The sequence below is a fragment of the Scyliorhinus canicula genome, chromosome 7 (genome assembly GCF_902713615.1).
Source record: "Scyliorhinus canicula chromosome 7, sScyCan1.1, whole genome shotgun sequence".
Taxonomy (NCBI): Eukaryota; Metazoa; Chordata; class Chondrichthyes; order Carcharhiniformes; family Scyliorhinidae; genus Scyliorhinus; species Scyliorhinus canicula.
Window position 1 is genome coordinate 56,933,990 of NC_052152.1, and position 16,844 is coordinate 56,950,833.

At 40.4% G+C, this 16,844-nt stretch overlaps 1 protein-coding gene across 2 annotated transcripts in view; it reads right to left on the reverse strand.

Annotated features, from left to right (window-relative positions):
• Positions 1-16,844, reverse strand: part of kdm6a (lysine (K)-specific demethylase 6A) — a 334,942-nt gene that overhangs the window by 85,115 nt on the left and 232,983 nt on the right. Inside the window, exons 12-16 of one of the 2 annotated variants that reach the window (XM_038802080.1) lie at positions 13,096-13,194; positions 12,748-12,967; positions 9,277-9,411; positions 8,557-8,706; positions 6,782-6,877 (exon numbers count right to left, since the gene is read on the reverse strand). In XM_038802080.1, coding sequence (XP_038658008.1) covers positions 6,782-6,877; positions 8,557-8,706; positions 9,277-9,411; positions 12,748-12,967; positions 13,096-13,194 — 700 coding nt within the window. The remainder of the gene's footprint in view (positions 1-6,781; positions 6,878-8,556; positions 8,707-9,276; positions 9,412-12,747; positions 12,968-13,095; positions 13,195-16,844) is intronic. The other variant, XM_038802081.1, reaches the window with a different exon arrangement.

Genomic DNA, 16,844 nt, shown 5'->3' on the forward strand with positions numbered 1-16,844 from the left:
CCTCTGGAAGATAAGCGGTTTCATCCAGCACGTTTTTCCAAAACTGACATCTCTTTACAACATTCCCCTTTTATACGTTGTGATCAACAACTCTTCACTTTTTAAAAGAGTACTGTTGCTGCTTTCACCAGCTAGTGCCCAAATACCTCTCCTCAGACTATCAAAGGGAGAAAAAAAAGAGACAGTGATGAAGGCAAAGAGAGAGAAACAATCTGGAAGTGGAAGAAGAGTGGGGCAAGTGGAGATTGGTGGTGGTGGGGGTGTGGGGTGGGATAGGGAAGGAGAGACTGATAAATGAACAAAGAGATGCATTTTCAGTAGTTTTGCATTGATGGAAAACTGTTTCTATTCTACAATCAGTGAATAGAATCCCTACAGTGCAGAAGAAAATTCAGCCCATTGAGTCTGCACCAACCCTTCAAAAGACGACCCGACCCAAGCCCAATCGCCCACACTATTCCTACAACTGTACCCTCGGGGGCAATTTAGCATGACCAATCCACCTAATCTGAACATCTTTGGACTGTGGGACGAAACCCACGCTGACATGGAGAGAAAGTGCAAACTTCGCAGTCACCCAAGGCTGGAATCAAACCCGGGTCCCTGTCTCTGAGGCAGCAGCGCTAACTACTGCACCACCGTGCCACTCATGTTGTAGTCTACCTGTAGCTTTGATTAGAGATGACCTACTTACTACTAGCATCTCTGCAGCTGGCATGCCACAAAAAAGGTGCATATGCTTCTCGGCTATCTAAATGCAATGGATCAAGACTGGGACCTTCTTGGTCTATATTACTCACACGCTACCATTAGAGGAGATTAAATTTTTATTTAAAAGCTGACAATTTTTGAAGTATATGTTAATTGAGATTGTACATTTCCTTAATTTCTCGCATTAAAACTGAAGGTGGGACTTTGAAGCTGGATGAAAAATTCTGCTGGAGGAATAAAATTCACATTAACCACAATAATGCAAGTCATCTTACTCAGCGGTCTTTACTCTTGCATAATTAGAATAACACACATGCCCAACACATTAAAGTAATCTTGTATTCCGAATTTGATATTACTTCTCCAATGTACCAGGCTAAGACACAATTAAAATTGAAGTAGAATATTTCTACTAATTACGTAACAGAGAAAAACAATAGTAAGCTGTCAAAGACAAAATTTACCACTTGGGGAATGCTGATCAAATGTTATGTCTATAATTTTTCCTTCTGCCCAAATGTTTTTTTTGTTGACCATGCCTAACTTTTATTTGGAAATCTGACATGGAAATGTTCAATTGAATCGTTGTTCTTAAGCCAGAGCAATCATTATCAATGTAGCTATGATCTGAAGTAGCTTCACCTTAAGATTTCTTTGAATGTCATGACATAATTAACCTGAAGAGAATTTATCTTCTAATAGGGGAGGCCTGAGTTTTTGTGCAGGACATATTAAATGGAAATGCAAATTAACCTACAATTAATTTAATGTGTGGCTTAAAGAATGTTGTGGAGACATGGGTTTCAATTCATAATGCGCAGCACTGCGGAAAGAAGGAGGTGCTCTGTTGGAATTGGCTCCACTGAATGGTCTAGATCAGTGTCATGGCAAATCTTAGAATTAGGATTGTACATAGGATTGTTGAAATTACAACGGGGCAGGGGGCTCAAGTGAAATGAAACTTACAAATCTGAAGAGTAAATTCAAGGCCATGGGGCAGTGTAGCGAGTTTGGTAGGGACAAAAAGTTCCAAGTAACATTTTTCCTTGATGTGACATATTAAAATTAAAGGCGCTTTATCTGTATGCATAAAACATTCATAACAATGGCTGAAATACAGATAAATGGATTTGATTCAACAGCTATTACAGAAACCAGGTGCACAGAGGTCATGGTTGGGAGCTAAATATTCCAGGATATTGAAAGTTAAAAAGACAGACAAAATGGAGGAGAGGGAGCAGTCACGAAAATGCAGGATAATATAAGGTCAGAAATTAGGAAGAATCTTGGTTTAGGTTAGCAGGAAATAGAATCATACGGGCAATTGTAAGAAATAAGAAGGATTAAAAACGGTGGTGGGAAAGATTAACAAGCCCCCCAAGTAGCAAAAACTGTGTTAGACAAGAATATTTATCAAGAAATAGCATTTTCCTATGACTGTCAGGCCAACAGACCTGCTGTTCCCTGTCTTCTGTTCTTGAATAATAATGTTACATGTCCTACTTTCCAATCCACAGTGACTGTCCAGAATCTAGGGAATTTGGAGTTTTCTGTAATGCTTTGTAGGTTAGTTGAGAATTATGAAATGTAACAAACACAACATGGGTTAATCTTCACACATGTTAGACAAGGAAAATAGGCGAAAGTAATTTGCAGCTTGTGTAATGCATTTGAGACAGTTTCCCAGAAGAATACATCAATCAAATCAGGGAAGAATTTATTTTAGAACTCATTTTGCATCACGAGACTGTATTAATTAGAAATTGATAAGGGATCCTCTGGGAAAGAGTGATCACAGCATAATGAATTTCATTGAGTTTGAGGGTGATGTGCATAAGTTCGAAACTAGAGTATTGAACTTGAAGCCAATTAAATAGGTTTGAAGAGTAAGTTGGTTAATGAAGAGTGGAAATTAGATTAAAAGGCATGACAATGTATGACCGATGGCAGGCAGGTAAATCAACATTTCATAATTCGCAACCAATCTACAAGCCATTAAGAAATTCTCGAAGATACCAAGGTTCTGAATCTAGTGATTGGAAGGTAGCATATAGAACACTGCTAATCAAGAAAAGGAGGCCGAGAGAAGACAGGGAACCACTGTCAGTTACCCTGATAGTCAAAGGAAAATGCTATCATCCATTGTTAAATAAGTGTTAACAGGTCACCTAGACAAAACATAATATGGTTAGGTAGAGTCAACACAGTTTTATGAAAGGGTAGTTGTGTTTGGAAAATCTATTAGCATTTGTTGAGGATTTAACTAGCAGGTTAGATACACGTACAACTAGTGGATGCAATATATTTGGATTGTCAAAAGGCAGCACGGTAGCATTTTGGATAGCACAATCGCTTCACAGCTCCAGGGTCCCAGGTTCGATTCCCGGCTTGGGTCACTGTCTGTGTGGAGTCTGCACGTCCTCCCCGTGTGTGCGTGGGTTTCCTCCGGGTGCTCCGGTTTCCTCCCACAGTCCAAAGATGTGCCGGTTAGGTGGATTGGCCGTGATAAATTGCCCTTAGTGTCCAAAATTGCCCTTAGTGTTGGGTGGGGTTACTGGGTTATGGGGATAGGGTGGAGTTGTTGACTTTGGGTAGGGTGCTCTTTCCAAGAGCCGGTGCAGACTCGATGGGCTGAATGGCCTCCTTCTGCACTGTAAATTCTATGAAATAAGGTGCCATACAAAAGGCTGATGGGCAAATTAAGTGGAGATGGGATATATTGGCATGGAGAAAAGCCTAATTAAAGTTCAGAAAACAGAGTCGGAAGAGATGGGTCATTTTCAGGTTGGCAGGGTGTCACCAGTGGAGTGCTGCAATGATCAGTGCTGGGGCTTCAGCCATTTACGATCAATATTTATGAGTTAGTTAAAGGGACCTAGCATAATGTGTTCAAGTTTTCTGATGATACAAAGCTGGATGGGAACTTAAGTTATGAGAAGGAATCACTGTCTGCAAAGGGATACAGATAGGTTAAATAAGTGGACAAGCTGCCAAATGGAAGGTAATGAAGGAAATAGGTTATTCACTTTGATAGGAAGAATAGAAAAACTTTTTTAAAAAATGGTACGTAACTTAAATATTGGCTGGTTAAATAGGGGCTGGTTTAGCACAGTGGGCTAAACAGCTGGCTTGGAAAGCTGAACCAGGCCAGCAGCGCGGGTTTAATTCCCGTACCGGCCTCCCCGAACAGGCGCCGGAATGTGACGACTAGGGACTTTTCACAGTAACTTCATTGAAGCCTACTTGTGACAATAAGCGATTATTATTAACTCCTAGCTACCTCCAGCATCTCATCTATTACCCTCTGACACTCCAACCTCTACTCTTTGTCCACCTTCGTCTTAAACGAGATCACCTCACCCCTCACCACCACCGTTAGAGCCTCCCAGACAACCGTCTTCGATACCTCACCCGTGTAGTTGAAACCTACATATTCCACGATTACTTTTCAATTCTGTCACAGAGCCCTCGGTCCCCCAACAGTCCCACATCTAATTTCCACCCCAGCCTCTGTACCACCCTCTTCTTCAATACCATATCCAACCAATGCGGAGCATGATCTGATATTGCAATTGCCGAGTACTCCGACCCCTTAATCCCAGCCAATAGAGCCTTCCCCACCACAAAAAAATCGAGTATACCTTATGCACTGCCGAGAAAAATGAGTAGTCCCACTCCGTCGGGTGCAGAAACCTTCAAGGGTCCACCCCTGCCATTTCCACCATTAGCACAGCCAACGCCTTTGCGTCCCGACAGTGCCAGCAAGCGCGGCCATGACCTGTCGAACCTTGGCTCCTGTGCCAAGTTCAGCCCCCCCCCCCCCCCCCTTTTTAAGTCGCACGTGGTCCTTCACCCTCAAGTGAGTCTCCTGCAGTATTACTACATCAACCGTCAAACTTTTAAGATGTGCAAGCACCCTTGACCTCTTGACTGGACCTCCTAACCCCTCAAGTTCCACTTGACGATCTTAACTGGGGGTCTCACCCCACCCCCCCATCCTTCTTATCCATCATCATCATACCACCATCATCATGCCCCCTGAGCCTGACCCGCCCCATCCATTATTAACATAGAACCCGCTCCCCCCCACCTCCCAGAATCTCCCCCTGCACTTCCAACCCTCAGGGATGTTGATGGGGGCTTCAGTGCTGGTAATGCAATTAAACTGCATGGAGAGAAGGTTAGATTCACTCGTTAGAGATTATCATTGCCTGACACTTGTGTTACCCCAGCCTGAATGTTCTCCAGGTCTTGCTGCATATGGACACAGGCTGTTTGAGAATCTGAGGTATCACAAATGGTCAGCACAGTGTAATCATCAGTGAAAATGCTACTTCTGCCATTATGGAGGGTTATTGATGAAGCTTCCCGATTGAGTTTGAAAATTGGTTGCCATGCTTTAGCGATCCTGATCTGGAGGCTGGGCATATCAGGTTTGATGAAGCAGTGTATCTTGTCTTCGAGCCCTGCTCCTCCCCCCCCCCCCCCCCCCCCCCCCAAGGCAACTGGCCTTATATTATCCTATTCAGGCTCGTCATAAGAGGTTGGAGGTGGCCAAATCGCGATAAGTCCTCCCCTGGTCGGGGTCGGGACCTAGGCTGTGGATCGCTTCGGCCTTGGGATAGCGGCATGAACTTGCTTTGTTCATTGGTATCCTTCAGGGGCTCTGAGGAGTGTTCGATGATCCTGTCATGGCTTTGGCCTTTTTCGAACAATATAAATGGTGTTATTTATCCTGTCATTTTTCAATAATCCTGGACGTTACTTCCTTGTAATTATGTTGTTGATTATTTGTTGTTGTCTTTTCTCCTGCAAGGGCATGCGAGATGTGGGCACGAGGGTGAGTCACCTGTTATCCTGTTCTGGCAAAAGCCATATTGAGCAGTTTATGTGAAATGTGGTCTGTGCACAGTTTTACTCCATTTTTAAAAAATGTGCTGTAATTCTTGTGATTTTGGGAAGGAGTGCATTTTGGACACCCATTATTTAATTTATAATGAAGAGGTGTGGAACCACAGCAGGGTGCTGGGTGCTTAGTTGGTGTGGAGTTGGGTGGCAAGGTTAGGTAAGTGCTCACTGAGATTGAGGATAGCCACCCTGTTAGAGCTAATCGTATCAGGTTTTATTTTGCTTTCTTTTTATAATTTAAGAATCCCTGCTCATCTCTTTCGATGGCCCAGGCAGATTATGTATCCTGGGGAGGACTGGTTCCTTCTGGCTTTTCCTTGAGATCGGTGTTTTTTTTGGGGCTCTTTTTTCTTTACAGGTTTTAGAATAGGAGGAATTGAGTGACAGTGCACAGCAAGGTAGGTTTGGTCAACCCTAGACTGATTTGTTGAAGAGAGAGACATTACCAGGCCTCTATATTATTGGAACCCTTCCCTCAAGTGGTGGAAGGTTTGATGGGTGAATTTAAGCGCCTTCCTCCAAGTGGTTAAAAGCAAATTATTGCGGATGCTGGAATCTGAAACCAAAGAGAAAATGCTGGAAAATCTCAGCAGGTCTGGCAGCATCTGTGGGGAGAGAAAAGAGTTAGCGTCGAGTCCAGATGACGCTTTGTCAAAGCTAAAAGTGGGAAATATTTATACTGTGGGATGAGAGAATGAAAGATGACAATTGCGAGCATTTGCAGAATGGGAAGCTATGCACCATTTTGCCATGTTTTAATGGCCTTTCCCTTGTTCTTGGTTGAGCTGATAGAGGCACCATGTCCAATGATTAGATCGAGCCAGTTGTATTGCTGTTCTCCTATCCCCCTCTGTATTCATATGTGCTAAGCATTTATTTGCTCACTGTGCTGTATCATTCTTGTGATTTTGTTGCCTTGTTTGTCAAAATGTAAAACCTTAAATACCATACTTTTTAGTAGACAGACGTTGCTTTGATGCCATGTCGCTCTGGAATTCAACTCTTTTCCATGCTTGCACCAAGACTGTAATAAGATCTAGAGCTGAGCAGTCCTGGCAGACCAGACTGCACACTGGTCTGCATGTTATATCTAAGTTTCTGAAAATAGTGCTAAATATATCAGAATTAGTGTACAACCAAACATTATAATGAAATCACATACCTGTAATTTTTGAGGAGTCAGGTACCATGATGGAACCTGCTGTTGTACAGGATGGTGTGGTGTGTGACCACCTGACCAGACATCTGGAGCATTTAGCTGAAGATAGAAAAAAGAACGAACAGCTTGGAACTGCCTCAACAGAAAAACTTATTATTTCCAATTTAATTGATTAACATTTCTGTACCATCTCGGAATAGAGCATCAGTAAATGTCAAATGCAGAAAATAGATGAGCAAATAGGAATGTACCTAAACAGAAATTTTAAACTATACACCTGCAATAATATATTTCTGGAACCCTGCAAAAGGTTTGAAGACCACTTTGCATAAATTGTTGAATACATCATCATGTAGACTTAATTAGAAAAAAAGCACGTGGTACTTTACATGGTAACATATCACTGAAAAAAGTCACTTACTAATTCCCAACTTTGGCCTTCTATTTGTCACGATACTTCTACAGCTACCGACCTGCTCAATCACACCCTAATTTCCTCTTCTGGAGCCCTTGTTACTAGTTAAAACCTTACTCTTTCCCTTCCTGGTTAATTCCCTTGCTACAGACCTCATATTCATGGCCTTAAGTCCAAAACGTGTAGATTCAAACATTTAATGCCTAACTGGCTTAAGCCCAAACCTAGCTGAACCATATAAAGTATTATTAGGCCATATTCCCCTCTGCTCACTATTCCAGGATCATCTGTGAAATAATCCCAGTTTCTTCACTACCAGTTAACTCTTTACACGCCTCCACCTGCCTTCTCCACAAACAAGAAGCTCACAGATAGAATCCATCCGTTCAGGCCTCTCTGCCCGATTCCTCCATTGCCCTAGCCCACAGTATCAAACATGGAAATCTTTATCCATGTTTGTGTTACCTCCCAACTCAACTATTCCAATGCTCTCCAACCAGCTTCCCTACCTCTATCCTCCATAAACAACTGCCAAGTCCTAGCACAAGTTCTGCCCTGTCATCACCACTCTGTTGGGAGAACCTACATTGGCTTCCAGTCCCCAAATGTCATAATTTTAAAGTTTTCATCCTTGTGCTCAAATCATTCCGTGGCGCATCCTGTCTCTACAACTTCCTCCAGCTCACAATCTTTCAAGAATTGTGTTCTGCCAATTCTGGCCTACTATGAATGTCCCATTTCCTCTGTTCTAACACTAGCAGCTGTGCCTTTAGTTATCAGTTCTCAAGCTCTAGAACTATCTTCCTCAACTTCTCTCAACCCTGAAAGCTACCTTAAAACCTAATTCTTTGGTCAAGATTTCAGATAACTGTTTGAAATTCTCTTCCTTTGGCTCGCAATCAATATCTGATTATGTTTTTGTGAAGTGCCTTGCGACATTGCATGTTGAAGGCACTATAAAAATGGAAGTTGTTATCCATTAGAGTGCATTATACCAACAGGTCATGCACTTGCCACATTAACTGCCTTAACTGGAGGATGCAAGCTCATGTTATTATTGAAGCCATTTTGGCAATTCGCTTTTTTGTAAATTCACAGTATATTTCATCAAGAATACTGAGCCATCATTAAAATGTTGAAAAGATATACGTGTCCTCCATTACAGAACATCCACAAAACATAGTGCACATTCCATGTTGAATAGAGTGCATTACAAATGAAATGCATGTCATCACAGGTCATTTTAAACTTTTGAGAAGCATTTCTTTAACAAACTCAATTTTCCTCCCGTCCCCCTTTCATTTGAACTCATCCTGCAGTCCTCAAAAGGACAACAATAGAACCAACCAACCGGAATTACTACCTTAGTAGGGCTGGACATCCTTTTCCTTTTAGCAGGACTGGATAGGTCATCTACTTGGTTAGAAGGAACCATGTGTAGTGGTAAGGATTGCTGTGGCTGCTGACTGAGGCCTACTAATGGTTCATTACTGTGATGGTGAGGTTTACAAGCCTACACACAAAAGAAGAGCATTGGAAATAAAATCTTTAGGTAACATTTCAAAGTACTTTCAAGATAGCTTTTCTTTTTGCTTTTGATTCCCCGTTGTTGTGCAGTAGTAATCACAGAATATATTTTCACCAGCTGAATAATGACTTAAGTGTTGTTTAGACTAATTTTTTATTTCCATTTTTGACAGAGTCGAGTACCAAGGAAAACAAATCTGAGCAGTTCTGGGCAATAGTTATTGTAGTTATCTATAAATACAGCTTTATGTATGAATAGTGCAAAGTATTGCATACAATTGGATGGTTCAACAATTACTTTCCAACAGCTTGAGAAATCACCAATTTTGATCTCAACAGCTCTAGGACCTTTAAAAATATTTTGGTAATCTCACAGTCCCAAATAATTGTAATCCCAAGAACATATTTCTTCAAATCCTACCACTGCTGAGGTTTTGCAGTTACTGTTTTGTGCGTGTGTGTATGTGTGCGTGCAAATGTATTAGCCACTAAAAAGTACCTTTAAAACTATAAAGCTAAAATGCTTAAGTACAATTGAGGTACAAATAATTTTCACCTGCTGAGCTGAATTCATGGCACCCTGCCTGGAGGTAAGTTCTGCTGGGATTGGTAGGCTCCATGCCTCCTCAATACTGGGAAGCATTTTGGTTTTACTTTGTAGGCTACCTTGTGGAAGGTTGCACAACTGGGCCTGTAAAAAGTATGTGATGCGATTATGTAAATGAAAGCTAACTGATCAGTCATACAAACCACCTAATTGCTCAACAATCATGTAACACTTGTGGCTTTATGATCACACTAAAATTTCAGTTAAACTTGTGATAAAACACATCTGTGTGAAATTTAAGCAACTTGCCCAGATTTTAATTTGTTAATTTTGCATTGTGTGCGGTGAAAAAAATCAGCAAAATCAGAACAAAAACGTATGTTAACTTTTATACAATATATTTTATACAAATATATGATTTTGAATTTAAATGTAACAATTTTCTCTCAGTAATATGCTACACCATAGTGATCAAATCTCCCAGGGATGGATGGTGTTATTAATATCTTTGCCATTTCCTCCTTTTCTATTCTACTTAAACTCAAAATTAAACTAAATGCTCAATAAAAGTCTTTAAAAGCTGCAGTTTCCTTTTAGTTGACTCATGCATTTTAAAGTAAACTTCATAGTTCTTGTAAACGGCAAACTAATTCAAATGCTCAAAAGAATCTAAAGCACTTCCACCTCCACAGAAAAGGACAGTCAAGCAAGCACTGATAAAAGTAAAAATCCCATTACTATTTTTTTCTCATCCTACTCATGATTCTCAAGAGGGAAATCACAATGACTCAACTGCAAACAAGTCAATAACCCGTGCTGCACTCAGATTAAAGAACACTGAGGGAAAGGCCAAGAGAAATTGGAAAAATGTACAGCAGCAGGATATGGATTAAAAACAGTACTAATATAAATGGCAAGAGAAAATAAATTATCGCAATAAGGACCAAAATTAAATTTACAACCAGGAAACTATATCAGAAATGCAATATTATGTTGTCTTTGCTTCGTCTAAGGACTTCTTGATAATAATACTTATTAGTGTCACAAGTAGGCTTACATTAACACTGCAATGAAGTTACTGTGAAAATCTACCAGTCATCACACTAAGGCTCCTGTTTGGGTACACTGAGGGAGAGTTCAGATATCCAATTTACCTAACAAACGCATCATTCGGGACTTGTGGGAGGAAACCAGAGCACCCGGAAGAAACCCACGCAGACAAGGGGAGAACATGCAGACTCCGCACAGACAGTGCCCAAGCTGGGAATCGCACCGGGGTCCCTGTGAAGCAACAGTGCTAACCACTGCACTACCATGACACCCTTGCCTATAAGTTGTGTTTTTTCCAGGAATGTTTAAATTTACAGTTTATAAATTTTTTACTTTTAATAGTAATAATTTATAACAAATGTTTAAACTCAGCATGATAACTTTGCTATTTGTTTATAGATTATTGATAATATTGATTATTGATCAAATACAGGGACAAAAAACTTGTTACAATAAAACAGACTCGAGGTGTTTCCAGTGGAGCAGAGACAGCCAAGGAGATCACACTGAACAAAGAAAGGCTATTTCCTCTAATTAGGAAGTTAAATAGTTACAGAATGTGGGAGTTAGGAAACAATTCTTTATACATTGCTATGCAGTATGAAATACTTTGACAGCGCTGACACAGAGATTACATCTTTTAAGGGGAGACAAGCATCTGAAGGTACAAGATCACAGGGAAGAAACAGGGCAGTAGTATTAATTTTGCTTTGCTCTGATAAGGCAACTACTTAGATGCAGTGAGTATAATAGCTTTCCTTCATGCTATAAACCTTCATGATTCCATTTGCTTAAAAATAAGCAAAATGTTTAATATTAGTGCTTATGCAGATAATGTGGTACAGGTGTCATGCAGAAAAAGAAGAAGTTGCATTGAAGATATCAATCCAATTGTTTGGTGCAACGGTAGGGTCAACCACATTGCAAGCTACATTTTATGGAAAATAAACCACTATCAGTACATGATGTGATAGTTCCATGGGTAAATGCACTGCTTGGTGTTTTACTGTGCCAGACAGGATAGAAGACCCCAAGTATAACCTCTGGTCTGTGCTGAGTTAGCCGAGTTCAGAAAGGACAACAGTACAAACTCTACAAATTGCCTCAATGAAAGAGAAAATGGGCAAAAATCTCAGCCAGGATTTTTGTTCCCCATTATTATGCAATGATCTCCCCCACTCCCAGAATTGTTTAGGTGACGACTGGTATCTGCCTCATCTGATATTTCTTCCACCTGCACTTCTTGACAGCCTTACCGATAACGTCCAAGATCATTCTTGCCAGGCGTGAAGATTGAGCAGCTGACAGGATAAGTAGCACCATGTTAATGCATGCATGTTGGATATCTGAGACCCATAAACCATAGAATATGAACTATAAAATAATGAATCTTTCCCATCCTTAATTTCTTCTCCCTGCCTCCCGAAGGTGCTAAATCGTGCTGAGGCATGATTCTGCAAGTGCCAGCAACCCTTCAGCAGAGTTGCAAAGTTATTATTCTTCAGATTATTATTCTTCGAGCTTGAAAAGTTGTTTGGCATGCCATTCACTCCGAGGTCACCACACCTAATCTCAATCTTATTGTCACTTGGTATCCACAACATTTCTGGGAGAGGTTACAGAATTGCAATCCAGTGCGAAACCCTGGGTGGTCCTGAGATCTCCAACTAAAACCTTGGTTGTCAGCAATTATCTCAACACAGACTAGGAATGTAATTTGGAAGCTTCCTCTGGCCTAATTCTACACCAAGCATATTTGTACCTCAGATTATGAAGTCAAACAAAGAAAGATACTGCAGCTTTATCAGAAGAATTCAATGTCACTTGCATCAGCATTGGCTTATGTAGAAATACTGTGTAGGCAGGTAGGACTTAAAGAAAAGAATAGCTTTGCACTCAAGATACCATATAGCAGGCAATTTTGGCAAAAAAATATATAATGGGACATACAGCAATTTTCCCTTCCAGTTCGACCTGAAGCAGTGAAAAACAACTGAACTGCTTTCTTCAGATCTTCAAGTTTTAAGCCGAACATGATTTTAACAATGTAATTCATATAACCTGCTATGTGGTACTGCATAAAGCTAATTTGATTACAATTTTTTTAATGGTAACTTCTATTTCAAAAATACAATTAAAGCAGAAGACATAATCTTATAATTAACTTCTTACAGTGCCTAAATTGCCCATTCAAATTATATTCCTTGGAATTCTGTCTGCATGGTTTCTGGTTAACTAACCAGTTTAAACTAAACATTGTTGCTTTAGAAGTATCTTTCTAATTCTGTGAAATATGGTTTAACAAACCATATAGAAGCTTTTTTTTTGCCTAATCCAATGATGTAAATTCTTTAAATTCATTAGAAATAATCCATTTAATTTTAAAATGAATAATATGCATTTAGGATACCACACCCCAAACCAGTTTACCTGCAAGTACTTTATCCTTGCTGTGAGTGCAGAAGTATTACTACAATTTTTGCTCCTAGTTGCATTTATGTAACATTTAATTGCATCCTGAGGTTGATTGCAGGATTCATAGAGTGTTCCCAGGTCCATCCAGGCTGCAGCATGTCCATGGTCCAGCTGAACAGCGCAGATATAGGCCTGTAAAGCATCCATTGGCTGGTTCTGTTGCTGATACAACACCCTAAGACAGTAAACAAATGGCAAACAGGACTGAACTGATGCAGAACTGATGAGGTGACAAACAAAAATTACTGGAGCATTCCATGTTTCTATCTTGTCATCTAGTTTTAAGTATCTGCCATTTCTTACCCTATTGAACACCATGTATCAGCACTCGCTTCTGATTTATCAATGGAATGCCTGTATGATAAGAAGGCATCCTGAACTTTGCCAATGCTTGAATAGCACCTGTAACAAAATAACACAATTCTGAACATATACAATCAAATCAGATGTTATTTTTCCAACTCAAAGTCTTTGTATTTTAGATAATGGAGTTCAAATAGATAGATTCACCCCACCCAGATTAGTTACTAATTGATGCACAAAACATCATTTACTTTGATATGGTTTGCTTCATTTTCACAAATGACAATTAAGAGCCAATTACGTTGGCCGTGGGACTGGAGTGACATACGTTACTGGATTAGAAAAACTCGCATTTTTATGTACATTTACATAGCACCTTTCAAGGACTCGGGATACCTTGAAGCATTTTACACTTTTGAAGTGTAGTTTCTGTGGCAGCCAGCTTGTGCATAGCAAGGTCTCACAAATCTGTGATCATGATCAACTTCAGTGGCATTGGCTGAGACAGGAGAGACCACCTCTTTAAATCATGCCATTGGATCTTTTACATTCACCCGAGACGCCAGACTATCTCAGTTCAACATCTCATCCGAATGATAGCATCTCAAACAATGCCGCACTCTCTCGGTACCAGCTTCAGTCTGAATTGTGCTCAAGTGTATGGAGGGTCAACTGAACCCATAGCCTCAGCTCAGAAGCAAGAATGCCTCCACCAATCTACTGCTGACACCATGGGCAAAGTTTTTAATGACACTCCAATTTCATGGTTACTTCGGCAGATTTTTAAAAATGAATTTAAATTCATTACTACAATGCTGGGATTGGAAGTTTTAAATTCACAGATAAATTAATCTAGCCCTCTGGATTATTAGTTTAGCAAAATAACATTACACCACTGTACCCCTATTTGCAAGGGGAGAGCAACTGGAGACAGAGGAATAAAAATTGCTTGATTTAAAATTTGTGGTCTACATTGGTCAGTCATCTGTCCAACCATAGCCCAATATGTAGCGTGCACATAGCTTGGAAGCAATTTTCAGTTCTCAAGAATACATAAGAGAGCAAGTGATAGAATAAAAATTAGACGCAGAACAAGAAATCTTCAAGTTGCACCATCTGAGTGAAGTAGCAGGATGGCAGCTTTGTTCATGGAAGTTAAAATGCATCTAAATAATGAGGAAAGCGACACCAAACATAGGCAAATGAATACTTTTACCCATTCAAGTTTCATGAGTGTAGTACACCCAAATTACATGAGAGAGGTGGGAACACTTTGCTCATGTTGAGGCCAAATTCTTAGTCAATTTTTTTTATCACACTATATAAAGCATGAAAACTATTTCGTGCAGTTGCCTTGAAAATAGCATGCACATGGAACTTTTACGGTCATAATACAACACAGTCTCTTAATAAAAAGCAGAAACCCCATCAGAATATGCAACACAATTCAGGAGTCGGGTTGCCAATTGTACAACATTTTCCTGCAGTCTCCATTCATTGAAGATAAATCTCCAGGGTACTGCTGCTAACAACCTCAGATATCATAAGGACATGAAAAAAGAATGTTTTCCATTTTCCTTGAATATTTTAGCTTATTAGCTAATAACTAGGAATGGGGAAAGAAAAAGACTCTGACTTACAGGGATGATCCAATTGGGTAATGACGGTTACGGGGGTAGATGGGAATGTAGAATCAAGAGCGGTTTGCTTTCCAATTGGTGTGGAAGTAATACATGTCAAAAAAACCAACAGCAGGAGTGTTGGTGCTTGGGAGGGCAGAGGCCATGTGATGAAGTAATTTTAGCCCTGCTGTAACCCAATGGAAGTGAGAAGAGATTTAGGTGAAGCATGAATACTGGATGGGTTGAACGGCTTATTATTTTGCTGTATATGTTATACACTATGTCAACATACAACAGTCTTCCTGACTTTTGGCTAAACCTACCATCTCCCACTTGCTCATGAGTACTTTGATCTTATCTCTACAAACTCGTCAAATTCAACCGAGTATTAATTCTACCCCACCTTCCTTGGAAATCTGTTTGCCTCTATTCTCTTTTCAAGATAAAGTAGGTCTGAGTGGAGATTGTTAATCTCTGAAGTACCTCATTCAGTCTATGCATTGTCCAAATCAGGCTAATTGAGGATAAGGTCTGAAATTGTACACAACCAAATTGTCTTCAGACAAATCTAATAAACATGTGTAAAACAAGAATCCCAGTAGTTGATTGTCAGCAGCTACTGCTGCAGACGATGAATGACGAAACACTTTTTTGGGGCAATAATTTTGGTTGGGGGGGGGGGGGGGGCACTGCTGTTTCGTAGGCATCAACATCAAGTGGTAAAGATGGTGGTTATTTCACAGAGAACAGGATCAATGCACAATGGTAAGATTAAGCAATTTATCATGGCAGAAAAGACAATATTAATTTTATTCCAGTCATGATCTTGTACTGTACTGACAGTTTTGTCTTCAGTACTGTACATCAGACTCTAAAATGGCATAAGCCAGTGTGCCGTTCAGTGAAATGAATTTGCTATAAGCCAAAGTTCAAGAACAAGGAATGGATTTCTTGGCATCTGCTATGGCAGCTCAGATGGCCTCAGCTGAATGCAAGCACAAACAAAAGTAAGACATTTGACACAAATGACAGATAATACCAAAATAAAAACAGAAAATATTTAAAATGTACAGCAGGCCAATGAGCATCTGAAAGAGAAAGACCATAAGACACAGGAGCAGAATTAGGCCACTCGGCCCATCGAGTCTGCTCCGCCATTCAATCATGGTTGATATTTTTCTCATTCTTCTACGCATAACCCCATATGCCCTTGTTATCAAGAACTTATCTATCTCTGTCTTGAAGACTCAGTGATTTGGCCTCTTCTGGAGCAAAGAGTTCCACAGATTTACCACCCTCTGGCTGAAGAAATTTCCCCTCATCTCTGTTTTATAGAATTGTCCCTTTAATCTAAGATTGTGCCCACTGGTTCTAGTTATTCCTCCTGGTGGAAACATCCTCTCCTCATCCACTCTATCCAGGCCTCGCAGTGCTGTAAGTTTCAATAAGATCCCCTCCCTCATCCTACTAAACTCCAACGAATACATACCTGGAGACCTCAACCGTTCCTCATATGACAAGCTCTTCATTCCAGGGATCATTCTTGCGAACCTCCTCTGGACCCTTTCCAAGGCCAGCACATCCTTCCTTAGATAAGGGGCCCAAAACTGCTCACAATACTCAAAATGGGGTCTGATCAGTGTTATATAGCCTCAGAAGTACATCCCTGCTCTTGTATTCTAGCCCTCTCGACATGAATGCTGACATTGCATTTGCCTTCGTAACTACCAACTGAACCTGCACGTTAACCTTAAGAGAATCTTGAACAAGGATTCCCAAGTCCCTTTATGCTTCTGATTTCCTAAATATCACCCCATTTAGAAAATAGTCTATGTCATCATTCCTCCTTCCAAAGTACATAACCTCACACTGCTACACATTACATTCCATCTGCCACTTTTTTGCCTACTTTCCTAGCCTGGCCAAGTCATTCTGCAGACCCCTTGCTTCCTCAATACTATCGGTCCCTCCACATATCCTTGTATCATCTGCAAACATAGCAACAGTGCCTTCAGTTCCTGCTTCCAGATCGTTAATGTATATTGGAAAAAGTTATGGTTCCAGCACAGACCTGAGGCACACCACAAGTCACCGGCTGCCATCCTGAAAAACACCCTTTCTCCCCAC